Source organism: Xenopus laevis, chromosome 9_10S (assembly GCF_017654675.1).
Source record: "Xenopus laevis strain J_2021 chromosome 9_10S, Xenopus_laevis_v10.1, whole genome shotgun sequence".
Taxonomy (NCBI): Eukaryota; Metazoa; Chordata; class Amphibia; order Anura; family Pipidae; genus Xenopus; species Xenopus laevis.
In genome coordinates, this window is record NC_054388.1 from 46,819,202 (window position 1) to 46,831,834 (window position 12,633).

Below are 12,633 nucleotides of genomic sequence, written 5' to 3' on the forward strand. Positions count from 1 at the left end.
CCTATGAAGCTCTTGGGTATACTGGAAACCATATAAATCTCTTGGAGGGCCACAATTGGCCTACACCATCAGGCCAAATTTCCCTCTTATTCCTATACTAGGTAACATGGCAGGACAGGATTGCAGAATGGTCAATAGTGGCAGCATAAACTCACTTACCCACTTAAAATTGTGCTTTATGCTTCTTTTTGAAAGCTGTGCCAGACCCATTGACCAACCGTGTGGGACTTGGGAGTATGACGTAATGTTTGGTCTTTGCTCTGTTCATATGTCTCTCTCAAACACTTTTTGTACCAGGGCTGGATGAATGAAATCCAGAACTACGACCCAGAAACATATCACGCTACGCTGACGCACTCCATCTTTGTTCGCTTAGAAGGATCAACGCTGAGACTGTCCAAGCCCAACAAAAATGTTTCACGAAGAGCCATATACAATGAAGCCAAGCTGGATGTGGTCTACATCAGCCAGAAGATATACGATCTTGTGGACAGCAAAGTAAGTTGTCTATGTTCTAGTCTACAGGGAACATAAATGCTCTAAGCATTCTGTCACTTCTCATACAGTATATTGGTTATTGTCTTCTTTGCTAGGAATCAGAAATTTATGACCCTGTATTTAGGAGTGACTATGCCCTAGATGTCTTCCTTATCATGACATTGCCCCTTACAAAAAGTTAATTTGAGGGCTATATGTGAAGAATGTAGCCTCACGTACACCTTTTTCTCTGCCATTTTGTCCTATTGGTATCAGGCCCGGATTTGTGGCGAGGCCACAAAGGCCCGGGCCTAGGGCGACCAGGCCCGGATTTATGGCAAAGCCACAAAGGCCCGGGCCTAGGGCGACCAGGCCCGGATTTATGGCAAAGCCACAAAGGCCCGGGCCTAGGGCGGCGAGTTGGCAGGGGCCCAGTCGCTTGCTGAGGAGCGCTGGGGACACGCATCTCCTCAGTGTTTCGGTGCTCCTGCTCTCACTAGAGCAGTGCGGGCAGCGGCAATTAGATCCAAAGGCCCATGGGCTGTAAATTAAACCGAGATTTCTCTTTCAGCCTGGGGTGTTGTCATGTTGCCCAAGGGCCGACACTGATTTCCTCTTCAGATCTCTTTTTTTAATGCTGGTACTTTAAGTTGTTCGTTGTCATTGAACTACATTTCCCAGAATCAAATGATAGCCAAGCCTTAGTGGGAATTGTAGCTTTAGCAGAGGTTTGCCTGGGGGGGGGGGGAAGAGATAGCAGGTGCACATTTAAAGGAGACCTTTTGTGTAAAAAAAAAAAAAAAAAGAATGAAACCAGTCAATTATACTCATTTAGATGTAGAAAATTCTGCTAAAAAAGTAGTGTTTCAGACTGATTTATTGAATATTTCGGCAAAAACCCTAATAATCCCTCCCTTCCACTTTGTGCTCCCTGAGGCGGCTCTCAGCTCACTGCAATGTAGGACAGGAACCAATCAGCAGCTAGAAGGACCTGATAGGGAACTGAAGCCTGTCCTTGCTTGTGTGACTGCAGAGCTGTGATTGGCTGTCCCCCTCCTACTGTGCTTCTGGTAGGGACCGTGAGGACACACCCACCCCTCATTTGAAACAGACAAGGACCATTGAACATCTATAGGGAGCTCCAATAAAGGGGCTATTTTTAAAGATAATATAAATTTTAACACCATGTAAAAGCAACACCATATATTACCTATAATTGCCTACAAAATTAGTGTTTTTTCATTTATCCTATATGTCTCCTTTAAGGTTGAGAAAAAAGTCCCATTGTTTTCATTAGTGAACATTTGGGAGTTTCCAGTGAAAAGCCCGTGATTTTGGAGTGTGTATAGTGTTGCCACCTTTTCCGGAAAAAAATAGCGGCCTTCCTATATATTTATCTTTTTTCCCTATTCATAATATTGGGATGAACAAGCATTTTTAGCAGCCAGGCCGGTAAAATACCGGCCAGATGGCAACCCTAAGTGTGCATAACATTCAATGTTGTCTCTAAGGCAAGGGTCCCCAATTTTTTTTTTAGTATGTTCAAATGTAGAAAACAGAGCAACATATTCAGCATGGGGTGCCAAATAAGTGCTGTGATTGGCTATTGGTAGTACCTATGTGGACTGGCAGCCAGGCCTGGATTTGTGGAAAGGCCACCAAGGCAGGATTTTAGGGGGTGGCATAAAGTCCAACCACACCCGCATTGGTTCAGAAGCTATGGGGCTAATCATGAGATACAATTTCCCATGCGCCAATCCCCAATCTCGACCTGATGAAAATTTGTGCATGTGCACAAATGAATGGGGGGGCACTAGGGGCACCCTCTATGTATATCCGGCCCTGATTGATATACGCTGATGGTGGGTAGATGTAAGGACTACTTACTAACAGGAGATAGACTTTAGAGCTAATCAAAGGTGCTGTAGAGGTTTATTACTTCCATTAGTGCTTGTGTGTATATTAAGAGCTCTGTCTTCACTTTTGTGGATCAGTACTAAGGCATTGTAACACAGTAGTGGGATGGGGTACAGAAGAACAGTCACCGGATTGGTCAAGGCCATATTTATATAAAAACCTTCAGACGACGTTTCCTTTTCTTGTGCAGGTATATCTGGTACCTAAGAGTCTGGCTCGCAAGCGGGTGTGGAACAAAAAATACCCCATATGTCTGGAGTTGGCAAGACAGGATGACTTCATGTCCAAAGCTCAGGCTGACAGAGAGGCTGCAGAGGATAAGGTGGATAAAGGGGAGCAAACAGAGGATGGCAGTAGGGCAGTGCCTACTCAGGATTCTAGCAAAGCACCTGGGCACCTGGAACAAGTGCTTTATCTGTTTGGGAGAACGGGCAGAGAAAAGGAAGAATGGTTCCGTAAATTTCTGCTGGCGTCCAAAATGAAATCAGATGGGAAGAAAGCAAGCAACCCTACAGGAATAAAACCAGGTAGTCATAATAGTAGCCCCTTTCTTTGTCTTGTTATTAAACTTGACTCTGCAAATACCTGTATATCACTGCTGATGTACAGGGCGCTCAATAAGCACAATGGCACATTCATACTACTGGTTTGTATTCCAGCCCTTGAGCACAGTCATGTATTGTCTTATGTACTGATAGACGCACATAGCTGCACAGTCACATCCAACCCTGGTGCACAGCCCTGGTTTCTTTGGTACATACTCACACCCATTCCTTGTGCAAATCCAGTCATTCTCTCTGGTATTGTTTGACACAAATAACTGGTACATGTACACCCAGCACTTGTGCACAGCCAGTCATTCTCTCTGGTACTGACTAACACACATAACTAGTACATTCACAACTCTTGCAGTCATTCTTTTTGCTGCTGATTAGCACATAGCTAGTCATATGCTCAGAAGCTGAATATAACCTTCCCCTCCCTTGTTGGCACGGAGGTTGTGATATTGGTATAGAAAATCCCTGGATAACTGCTGGCTTGAGAACCTTTGTACCACTCCGTATTCATGCCATGATATACCATTAGCCATAAGCTCTGAACTGACCCAACCCAGACTTGGCATCACAGGATTCCAGTTATAATGAAATTATTCCTTTAGCTACAACTGCATCAGACCAGGAATGACAATTTTTAAATTCTGGCAAATCACAAAACCAAAAGGAGAATAGCCTGACCACAAAGATGTACACCGATAAAAGTCAAAATCCTTTAGTAAATCACCTAAAATAGGTTGGACCTTCCAGGAGAAATATGCTATCAGTGAGTAAACAAAGAAAAATGAAAGAACTCCCATTAACAAAGCTGGGTGCTGGTTTTGACGCTGACCAGAGCACTATCTGCATAATGTTTGTAAGTTCTCCCTAAATTTGAGTGGGCTTCCATTGGATACACTCGTTTCTCCCATATTCAAAAAAATGTAGGTATTTCCACCAGTTTAAAGACTGCTGTGATGCAGTGTAACACTCTTTTATAACACCCCTGTGTTCTTCTGCTGTATGATGATAAATTACATATATTGTGAGTGCTGGACATTTTCACATTCCCAGGACACCTCCTAACACACAGTCGAAACAGCAGCAGAGGGAGCATGGATGAAGTCCTGGCCCAATCAAAGCCAAAGGAGATCTCTGGGAATGTCCGGCAGAAGTCGCTTTTGGATTATAATGTTTACATGGCGAGGTGTATCCCACAGGAGGAGTGCATGCCCGACGAAAGTCCTGCACACAGTGCCAACAGCAGCCCCACAGCCACAAAAAAGGTGAGTGGGTGCCGAAGAACTGCATCATAGAATATTATAAGGAATAGTCTGAAAATCTGAAGACACTACCCATTAACACACCAGTTAGACACATGACCATTGTGACTGTTAAGGTGGCCATAGATGCACCGATAATATCGTACAAAACAATTTTTTCATATGCTATTTGGTGCGTGTATGGTGGGAGAAGAGCAGACTGATATCACCAGAAGACTTGGATATCATTTGGCTCATTGATCGGGCTGGCCGAAAATTTTGATCGGGTGCATTTAAAAGCACCCGAACATTGGCAATTGTTAGCAGAGCCGGGCCGGGCCAGCCAGGCATCCTAGGCAACCGGGTTGCCTAGGGCGTCTGGGCGGCCTGGCTTGGCTCTGCTAACGATGGGCAATGTTCAGATGCCTTTAAATGAGCCATATCTAGATTTTCCGATTAAGGAGCCGACTGATATCCCAGTATTCTGCCGAAATGGTGCTCGCGGCACGCATACACTGGCAAAATGCCATTGGAGAGAGGGGACCAGACATGAGTAGGCGACAGAAGAGGTACGTGCTTGGCCCCCCCTTCTTTTGCACCCTAGGCACGTTCCTACTCTCCCTACCCCTAGTAATGGCCCTAATTGTAGTGCTGAATCGTCAGATACAGGTAGAGTTCTATTGTTTCTACCTTTTATATCTGACGATTCAGCTCTACACGTGTGTATTGGAATGAACAATCTTTCCTGAAAAGATCTTTCTCAGGAAAGATCGTAATTGTAAAATTTATGGCCACCTTTACGCAAGACCGTTTATGTATAACTTGCCTAGAGTTTTTTATTTGCTATTTAGGTTCCCGGGGAGCATTTGGCCGGGGCAGAAGAGATGCAGGCCTGGGTGAATGCGCTGCTCGGAAGGATGTTTTGGGACTTTTTGGGAGAGAAGTACTGGTCAGACCTGGTGTCTAAAAAGATCCAAATGAAACTTAGTAAAATAAAGGTATGGACCATTGATTAAAAATGCAGTAAGGTGTCAAAGCTCAATCATTATATTGAGTGTGATTAGGCCACTCACAGGGGAAGTAGCGTGAGACTCACTGACATCACCAGATTCTGAGTGGGACATTGCCTTGAGTTTTAGATCACATTTCCCTGGTATGAAGTGCTTATTACACTTTGGCTTCAGGGCTGGTAGACTGCGGCTGAGTTGGGGAATTGGGATATCTGATGTATGGTAGGCAATGGAGAGTGACCAACAGTTGTTCCATACCTGTCATGCCAGTTTACAAAATGGCCTTTGTTCTCTATGCTACATCCTGGAAATAATTGTCCCTTTCATCCAAGAGATGGTGCCCAGGGGCTGTCAGAGGCTTAAAGTGCCAGATGGTAGCTGTGGGCAGCCATTCCAGCTGGAATAAAGGAGAAAAGGCACAGGTTACATAGCAGATAGATAAACACCACTTTAGGCTTGTTTCTCGTGGTGCTGTATAAAGCTCACCATGCCTGAAAGTAAAGTAAAGACAGATCCAGTCCTATAAATAAACAAATCAGCACCAAGCCAAGAAAACCACCAACTACTGCAAACAGGTCTTTGTTTACTCTCTGTTTCCTATTTATTGTCTCTGCACAGCTGCCCTACTTCATGAATGAACTGACCTTGACGGAACTTGATATGGGTGTATCTGTGCCGAAAATCCTTAGAGCCTTTGAGCCAACCATCGATCACAGAGGTACATAGGTTTGAACTCCATTTAGCATTGTGCTGTTGCTTGCCAGGGCCCTGCGACCAGCCTGTGGCATATGTTTAATGTGTGGCTTGGTGAACAAAGATGGAGGCTGGCGAGGAATGAAAACAACACTGATTATTTTGTGTGTGTTTAACTCTAATGGACCACACTGGTATTTTCGGAGTATAAGCTTTAGAACATGGGTCCCCATCCTTTTTTACACGTGAGCCACATTCAATTGTAAAAAGAGTTGGGGAGCAACAAAAGCATGAAAATGTTCCTGGGTGTGTCAAATAAGGGCTGCTGTTGGCAATGTGGATTGGCATGAGGCTCTGTTTGGCAGTACACCTGTTATTTATGGAACTAAAGCTGGGCTCCGAGCCAAGAATTGAAAAATAAGCACCTGCTTTGAACCCACTGGGAGCAACATCCAAGGGGTTGGTAAGCAACATGTTGCTCATGAGCCACTGGTTCGTGGGGGGATCACTGGCTTTAGAAGCACAACTGTAGCAGTATATCTTTGGGTGTTACATTGTTAAATCCTTTCTGCAGGTCTGTGGACAGATCTGGAAATTTCCTACAATGGTTCTTTCCTGATGACACTGGAAACCAAAATGAACTTGACCAAACTGGGTAAAGAGCCACTCGGTGAGGCCTTGAAAGTAGGAGAGATTGGCAAAGAGGGGTGAGTACATTTGTTTTGGGGTCTTTGTGGGGCTTTCATAATTTTTAATTTTCATTTTATGTGGGGAACCCACAAAATATGAAGGGGAACATTCTAAGCCACAATATTGAACATCCCCTGTTCAGAAACTGAATAAACACATCATAAAAAAGAACCATAAAATATAAATAATTTGGCCTGCAGCCTTGTGCCTTTATATGATCACAGAACTCCTCAGTGACCTTATGTAAGAGTATAATATATTATTAAGAATAATATTCCCCCTTTTACCAGGGTTTATGGTTATTTTGAGCAAGCAGACAAAGCATCCACACAAATAATTGTATATTAAAATTAATATATTGAATAATAAATCAATGGATTGTTACACTACAACAGTTACGTACACTCAAACTAAGACAATATTTACACTATTTACAGTTACAAATGATTATATTAGTCTACAGTGTTACCACCACCAGACCCATCATAGTTTCTCACTCTGGGTCATCTGATGGCTTCTGCTCCCATCTTGTTCCCAGGCTGCTTCTCCTCCTCCTCCAGTGTTTTTGTATCCCAGTTCTCAGCAACTGTCCCACAGCTCACCTCCCAACTGATAAGATGGGGGAGGTAAACCCCTTCTTCAACTCTCCCACATCCTGTTGAGTGAGTTTTATCAGTTTTATAGCTCCTGTAGAAACCAACTACATCATTATCATATATAAAAAGGAAGTATCAGTAACTGCTGGAATTTAAAGGGACATATATGCACTGATTTAACAATATACATTTGCTCAAAACTTTTATGAGCACTTTTGCACATTACATTGTTTATTTATTTTAAAGGTCCAATATATTAGCAGTTTTATACTGCTAACATAATAAATATGTAACAGGAGCACCCTCTACTATCCAGGCTGAGTGAGGATAGCACAGATCAGCAAAAGCTTAATTTACTGACACAGGAAGTGACTCCTGACACTTAATTATTGGTATTTTATGTTGTTATATGGGCACAAGTTTGCTGTATAGACATGCTTTTCACAGGATATAGAGTCTGCAAATCACATCCCACTTCATCATGGCATTGTGGGTTTCACCTGCAAACTAACAGCTTTATAAAACTGTTTCCAGCACATCATTTTGCACTAATTTCTTCTTACATTTTCCCTTTGCCTTCCTCTGGGGATATCTCATGGAATGGTGAGTGCCTATGGAGGGTGTTGATAGATCTACAAAGTTTTTTTACTTTGTGCAGTGGACAGAAAAACTACACATTTGGTTCTCAAGGGATGCTGGGAATGTACAGCTGGGGGGTGAAGGTTGTGTATTCCTTCTATATACTGAACATATATTAATAATCCCACTTTTAATTACTTCACTCTAAGAACTTGCTTGCTTATATTATTTCTCAATTAAAGGACAAGGAAAGTTAAACTAAATAAGTAGGTTAGAAATGTTGTACGTTATGTTTTAGGCTTCTGTACCAGCCCCAGGCAACCACAACTCTTTAGCAGTCCTTCTTAATACAATCCTGCCTTCTTTATCTTTATTTCTTATACAGTCCTGCCTTCTTTATCATTCTTTCCTTTTACAATCCTGCCTTCTTTATCTTTCCTTCTTAATACAATCCTGCCTTCTTTATTTCTTATACAATCCTGCCTTCTTTATCTTTCCTTCCTTATTTAGTCCTGTCTTCTGTTTTCTTCCCTATACAGTCCTGTGTTCTTTATCTTTTCTTCCTTATACAGTCATACCTTCTTTGTTTCCTTTCTTATACAGTCCTGCCTTCTTCATGTTTCCTTCCCTATCCAGTCTTGCCTTCTTTATCTTTTCTTCTTTATGGAGATCTGCCTGATTTATCTATCCTTACGTATAGAAGCCTGCTTGCTTTATCTTTCTTTAGAGAACCCTGCTTCCTTGTTCTCTCCTTCCTTATAGGATAAGTAAACTTTTAAAGCAAGATAATGTTAAATTGACGAGGGTGTTATTTTAAGAAATTTTGCAATATACATTATTAATTTAGTTTTTATTCCAATATATTAAGGGATAATGTACTGTTAATATGAATGAATTTTGTGCCAACAGTGCCACCTGCTGGTCAGTTTCCAACCAGTCTGACCACCAAGTAGTCAAGGAAGTTGTCAGAAGAAAGAAAGAGGCTGCTCCGATGTTCTTCTGCTTAAGAAATGTGTGAGAAAGGTTTTCATTTTTTCCTGAGCAGAAGAACATCAGCAGCCTCTTTCTTTCTCCTGACAACTTCCTTGACTACTTGGTGGTGAGACTGGTTGGAAAATGACCAGAAGGCGCTGTTGCAACACACAATTCATTCACAATAACAGTACGTGTATCGTTTAATATCTTGGAATAAAAACAAAATAAATAATGAATGTATATTGCAAAATGTATTCACCTATTTTAAAGGTTATCCTTAATAGAGTATAGGAAGCCTTCTGCAGTTCTTGCAGCCTATATTAGCTGTAGGCAGCATAACCTAGTAGATTTTGGTAAGACCTGTCCGAGATTTTCAGTATCCCCTCATCCCCCCAAATCTCTTTTATGAAGGGAGGGTGGGTGTGGTGGTGAGGGTGGCAGTAGGGCAAACCAGCTCAACAGGCGTTTGTTATTCAAATGTGGAGATGGATATACCATCTATATATGTCTTTGACAGTGCCAGACCTCGGGCGTATTACCTGGCAGACAGTGATGAGGAATCCTCCAGTGCTGGTTCTTCTGATGAAGATGATGGAACTGAAGTAACAGGAGACAAACAGCTTACTCCTGGCTCAGAAGGGTAAGGATTTTATGAGCTACAATGCAGGGTATACCAGACCCTCAGGTGCACAAATCAATTTACCCTCCAACTGTGGCAGATTCCTGTCTGGGTAATAAATGCCCAGGTTTTTAAGTTATTCTCCTATTCAACACAGAAACATTCTTCTTTCCCTCGCCGGCTGAGATGCAATGCAAGGCTTTTAGATAAAGGGATAATTCTCTGGGTGCATTATGTTTGTTGAGACCTTGGGAAGTGGCTCCCTGCAACTGCTCAGGTTTTTTGGTTTATATTTATGCTCCTGATTGATCAGTTTAATATTTGATTGATCAGTTAAAGATTCCATGGTAAATTGTAGTGCCATTGCTCTGTAATTAGTAACATATAAGATCTCTGATCTCTCAGGTACTCAGGGGTGCATAGGACAAGCAAAATCATGCGATTTGTCGACAAAATCACCAAGTCCAAATATTTCCAGAAGGCCACTGAGACGGAGTTCATCAAGAAAAAGATAGAAGAGGTCTCTAATACCCCCCTCCTACTCACTGTGGAGGTGCAGGAGTGTCAAGGAACCCTAACAATTAACATTCCACCGCCTCCTACAGACAGGATATGGTAAGTATGCCAGGAGACAAATAAGTCTAAACCAATTTATACTTATAGATCGGGGCTTTATACATCATATCTAGGCTTAAGTGCAGGTTAATTGGGAACCTGTAATCCCTCACTCACTAGATGAAACCAATATTTGACTGCATCCCAGTGTCCATGACAGCAGCAGAATGCTGTGTGTTAAAAGAGATATGAGGCCTTCCTGGTAGTTGCATGCCCCAATGAAACCACCTATGTATGTATATATATATATTCAAATGCACAGTGCCAAATAATAACAGAGCATAATAATTGCACAAGTTTCCTTTCCTATCTCTTTTTCTGTACTGCTTTCTTTTGACTGGATATTTTAAGTATAAATATAAAAAGGCACAGAATAGTCAATTGCTGTTCTGTCTTCTTTCTTAAGGTACGGCTTCCGTAAACCACCTCATCTGGAACTGAAGGCACGGCCAAAACTCGGGGAGAGGGAGGTAACACTGGCTCATGTGACGGACTGGATAGAACGGAAATTAGAGCACGAGTTTCAGGTGAGACCGATGGGCATATAACTCCATCTGCTCCTTGTGGTATTGGAAGTCGCTATCAGCCTGGCAACAGGGGACCCTGCCAGTGGGCACTAGGGCCCATGACGGAAGGATAAAATTACATTTTATGCCTAATGAGACAGGGATTAATGCTCATCTCCTTTGTCTTTTCTAGAAAATCTTTGTTATGCCAAACATGGATGATCTTTACCTTCCCATCATGCACTCTGCAATGGACCCACGTTCTTCAAAAGAAGCAGATTTGGAGGCCATAGACATACCGTGAAATGTGAACCTCACTGTTTACAGTATTACATTGTCTTTTCCACTTTCTGTTTCTTGTGCTCTGCACACATTACTATAACCTGGCACTCTTAGGTAATGATGTGTGAAAGTCAGCGGCATTTGGACCCTGCACGGTACAGCTAGACTCTTCTGGCTGGTTTAATTCAGCCCTCGCTGCCATTCTTCCCCTAAAGTGCAAGCTTTGTGGCCAATGAAGGAACTTGTACATCTGAGCACATACACAGCTATGATACCATTTGCATTTGGGACATTTCTCTTAAGATGATATGGTGCCCTTAACCTGTCCAACATATCTGCATTCTTACTGTGGCGCCCATTTCCAATAGGTACCATAGTAGTGTGCAGTGGAAAAAGTGGGTGTCAATTATAAGTACAGGCCTAATTTTGTAAGGAGGTGGATAATCTTTGCTATTGTGAGGCACTACATTGTTGTCTGAATGGTGCCAGCTGCCATGGTACTGACAAGATACCTTTTGTAAGGTAATAATGGTAATTGGGAGCAGTCAATTTATAAGGTTGAAGGAATAATTTACAAATGCAAGCCGCCATTTTTCATATGAGTTAAACATAATTGCAAGAGTTTCCCAGCACCAGGAATTCATGCTGCAGGCACAGTTCTTCTGCAGGATAATCACTAGTGAACCCTTTATGCCCACAACTTCCAGTAGTGGCGAGTAAAATGCTGTCGCTCAGCTTGGTTATGTTGGCTCGTTTTGGGTGCTTTATGTTTTGCGTTGTCTGCTTTATATTGTTTAAGAATTGTGACATTTGTGTAATGATCTAATGAAGACTGAGGCTGCTGGCAGGTAACTGACATTTTAAATGTGTTGCCTGACCACATGCCCTGTGTCCCAGCGCCCCCTAGTGAAGAAGGTGGGTATGTGACGGCCACGCTCACTGCTGCTTAGTTCTGCAGCCATGGATTTCAGTATACCACATAATTGCACAATTTTATTGGTGGGCATGTAACACTAAAAATTAAGAAATAGTTTTAACACTAAAGTATTTTTAAATTGAAGGAACAGGTACTCCCCTTAGAAGCAGCTCTTTTAAACAGCCACACCCTTTATTAGTTGCTCTGACCCAGGTATCTGATTAGTGCTATTATAATGCCCTTATTTGGCCCAATGCCCTAAGCATCTCTCCCACAGTCACATATACAGTGATGTTAGGGGGGTATAAGGGTGAAGACACACAGAGCTACTAGTAGCAGCTACTTGTTGCAAAATACCCTGCCACAAACAACACTGAGAATTGCCTCTGCTAAAACACATTTAAGGCAGAGACACCAGCTGCAATTCGGGGAGATTAGTCGCTGGGCGACAAATCTCCCTGAACTGCCTTCCCGTTGGCTAGAATGTTAATCGCCGGCGTGATGGCACTCTGAGCGCTTAGTTTTCCAAGATCGCCCGAAGTTTCCTCGTGATGCAACTTCGGAAAACGATTTTTCTCCGACTGCCATCCCGTCCGTGATTTACATTCTAGCCGACGGGAAGGAGGTTTGGGGAGATTAGTCGTCCCTTAGAAGAGGAGATTTGACGCGGGGGACTATTATCACTATTGTCTATTTTGTAGCCATGACAAGTAGCTGCTACAAGTAGCACTGTGTGTCTTCACCTAATAGAATATGGTGGAGACAGCAGGGCAAGATGACAATAGCAGTATATTGTGTTGGATGCCCTGTGGCATTTTGGTTGTTGTTGATGTTCCCAGCATCCATGCAGAGACCCCTTACACATGCCTTGTATGGTCACCCTTTCACTCCAGGGGTGGGGGGGGCAGTTTGCAGCCAAAAGGGTTAATGACAGCATCAGAGTAGTCACATCGCTGATGCCTG

General features: G+C 42.7%; 1 protein-coding gene across 4 annotated transcripts in view; it reads left to right on the forward strand.

The window, feature by feature from the left end:
• tex2.2.S (testis expressed 2, gene 2 S homeolog) overlaps positions 1-12,124 on the forward strand; it is a 28,733-nt gene extending 16,609 nt beyond the window's left edge. For 3 of the 4 annotated variants that reach the window (XM_018238604.2, XM_018238606.2, XM_041579230.1), the window contains 10 exons: positions 298-498; positions 2,585-2,921; positions 4,002-4,213; positions 5,041-5,187; positions 5,818-5,917; positions 6,467-6,599; positions 9,250-9,372; positions 9,757-9,966; positions 10,373-10,493; positions 10,666-12,124. In XM_018238604.2, the coding sequence (XP_018094093.1) occupies positions 298-498; positions 2,585-2,921; positions 4,002-4,213; positions 5,041-5,187; positions 5,818-5,917; positions 6,467-6,599; positions 9,250-9,372; positions 9,757-9,966; positions 10,373-10,493; positions 10,666-10,776 (1,695 nt within the window). In that variant the 3' untranslated portion in view covers positions 10,777-12,124. The remainder of the gene's footprint in view (positions 1-297; positions 499-2,584; positions 2,922-4,001; positions 4,214-5,040; positions 5,188-5,817; positions 5,918-6,466; positions 6,600-9,249; positions 9,373-9,756; positions 9,967-10,372; positions 10,494-10,665) is intronic. The other variant, XM_041579231.1, reaches the window with a different exon arrangement.
• The last annotated feature ends 509 nt before the right edge of the window (positions 12,125-12,633 follow it).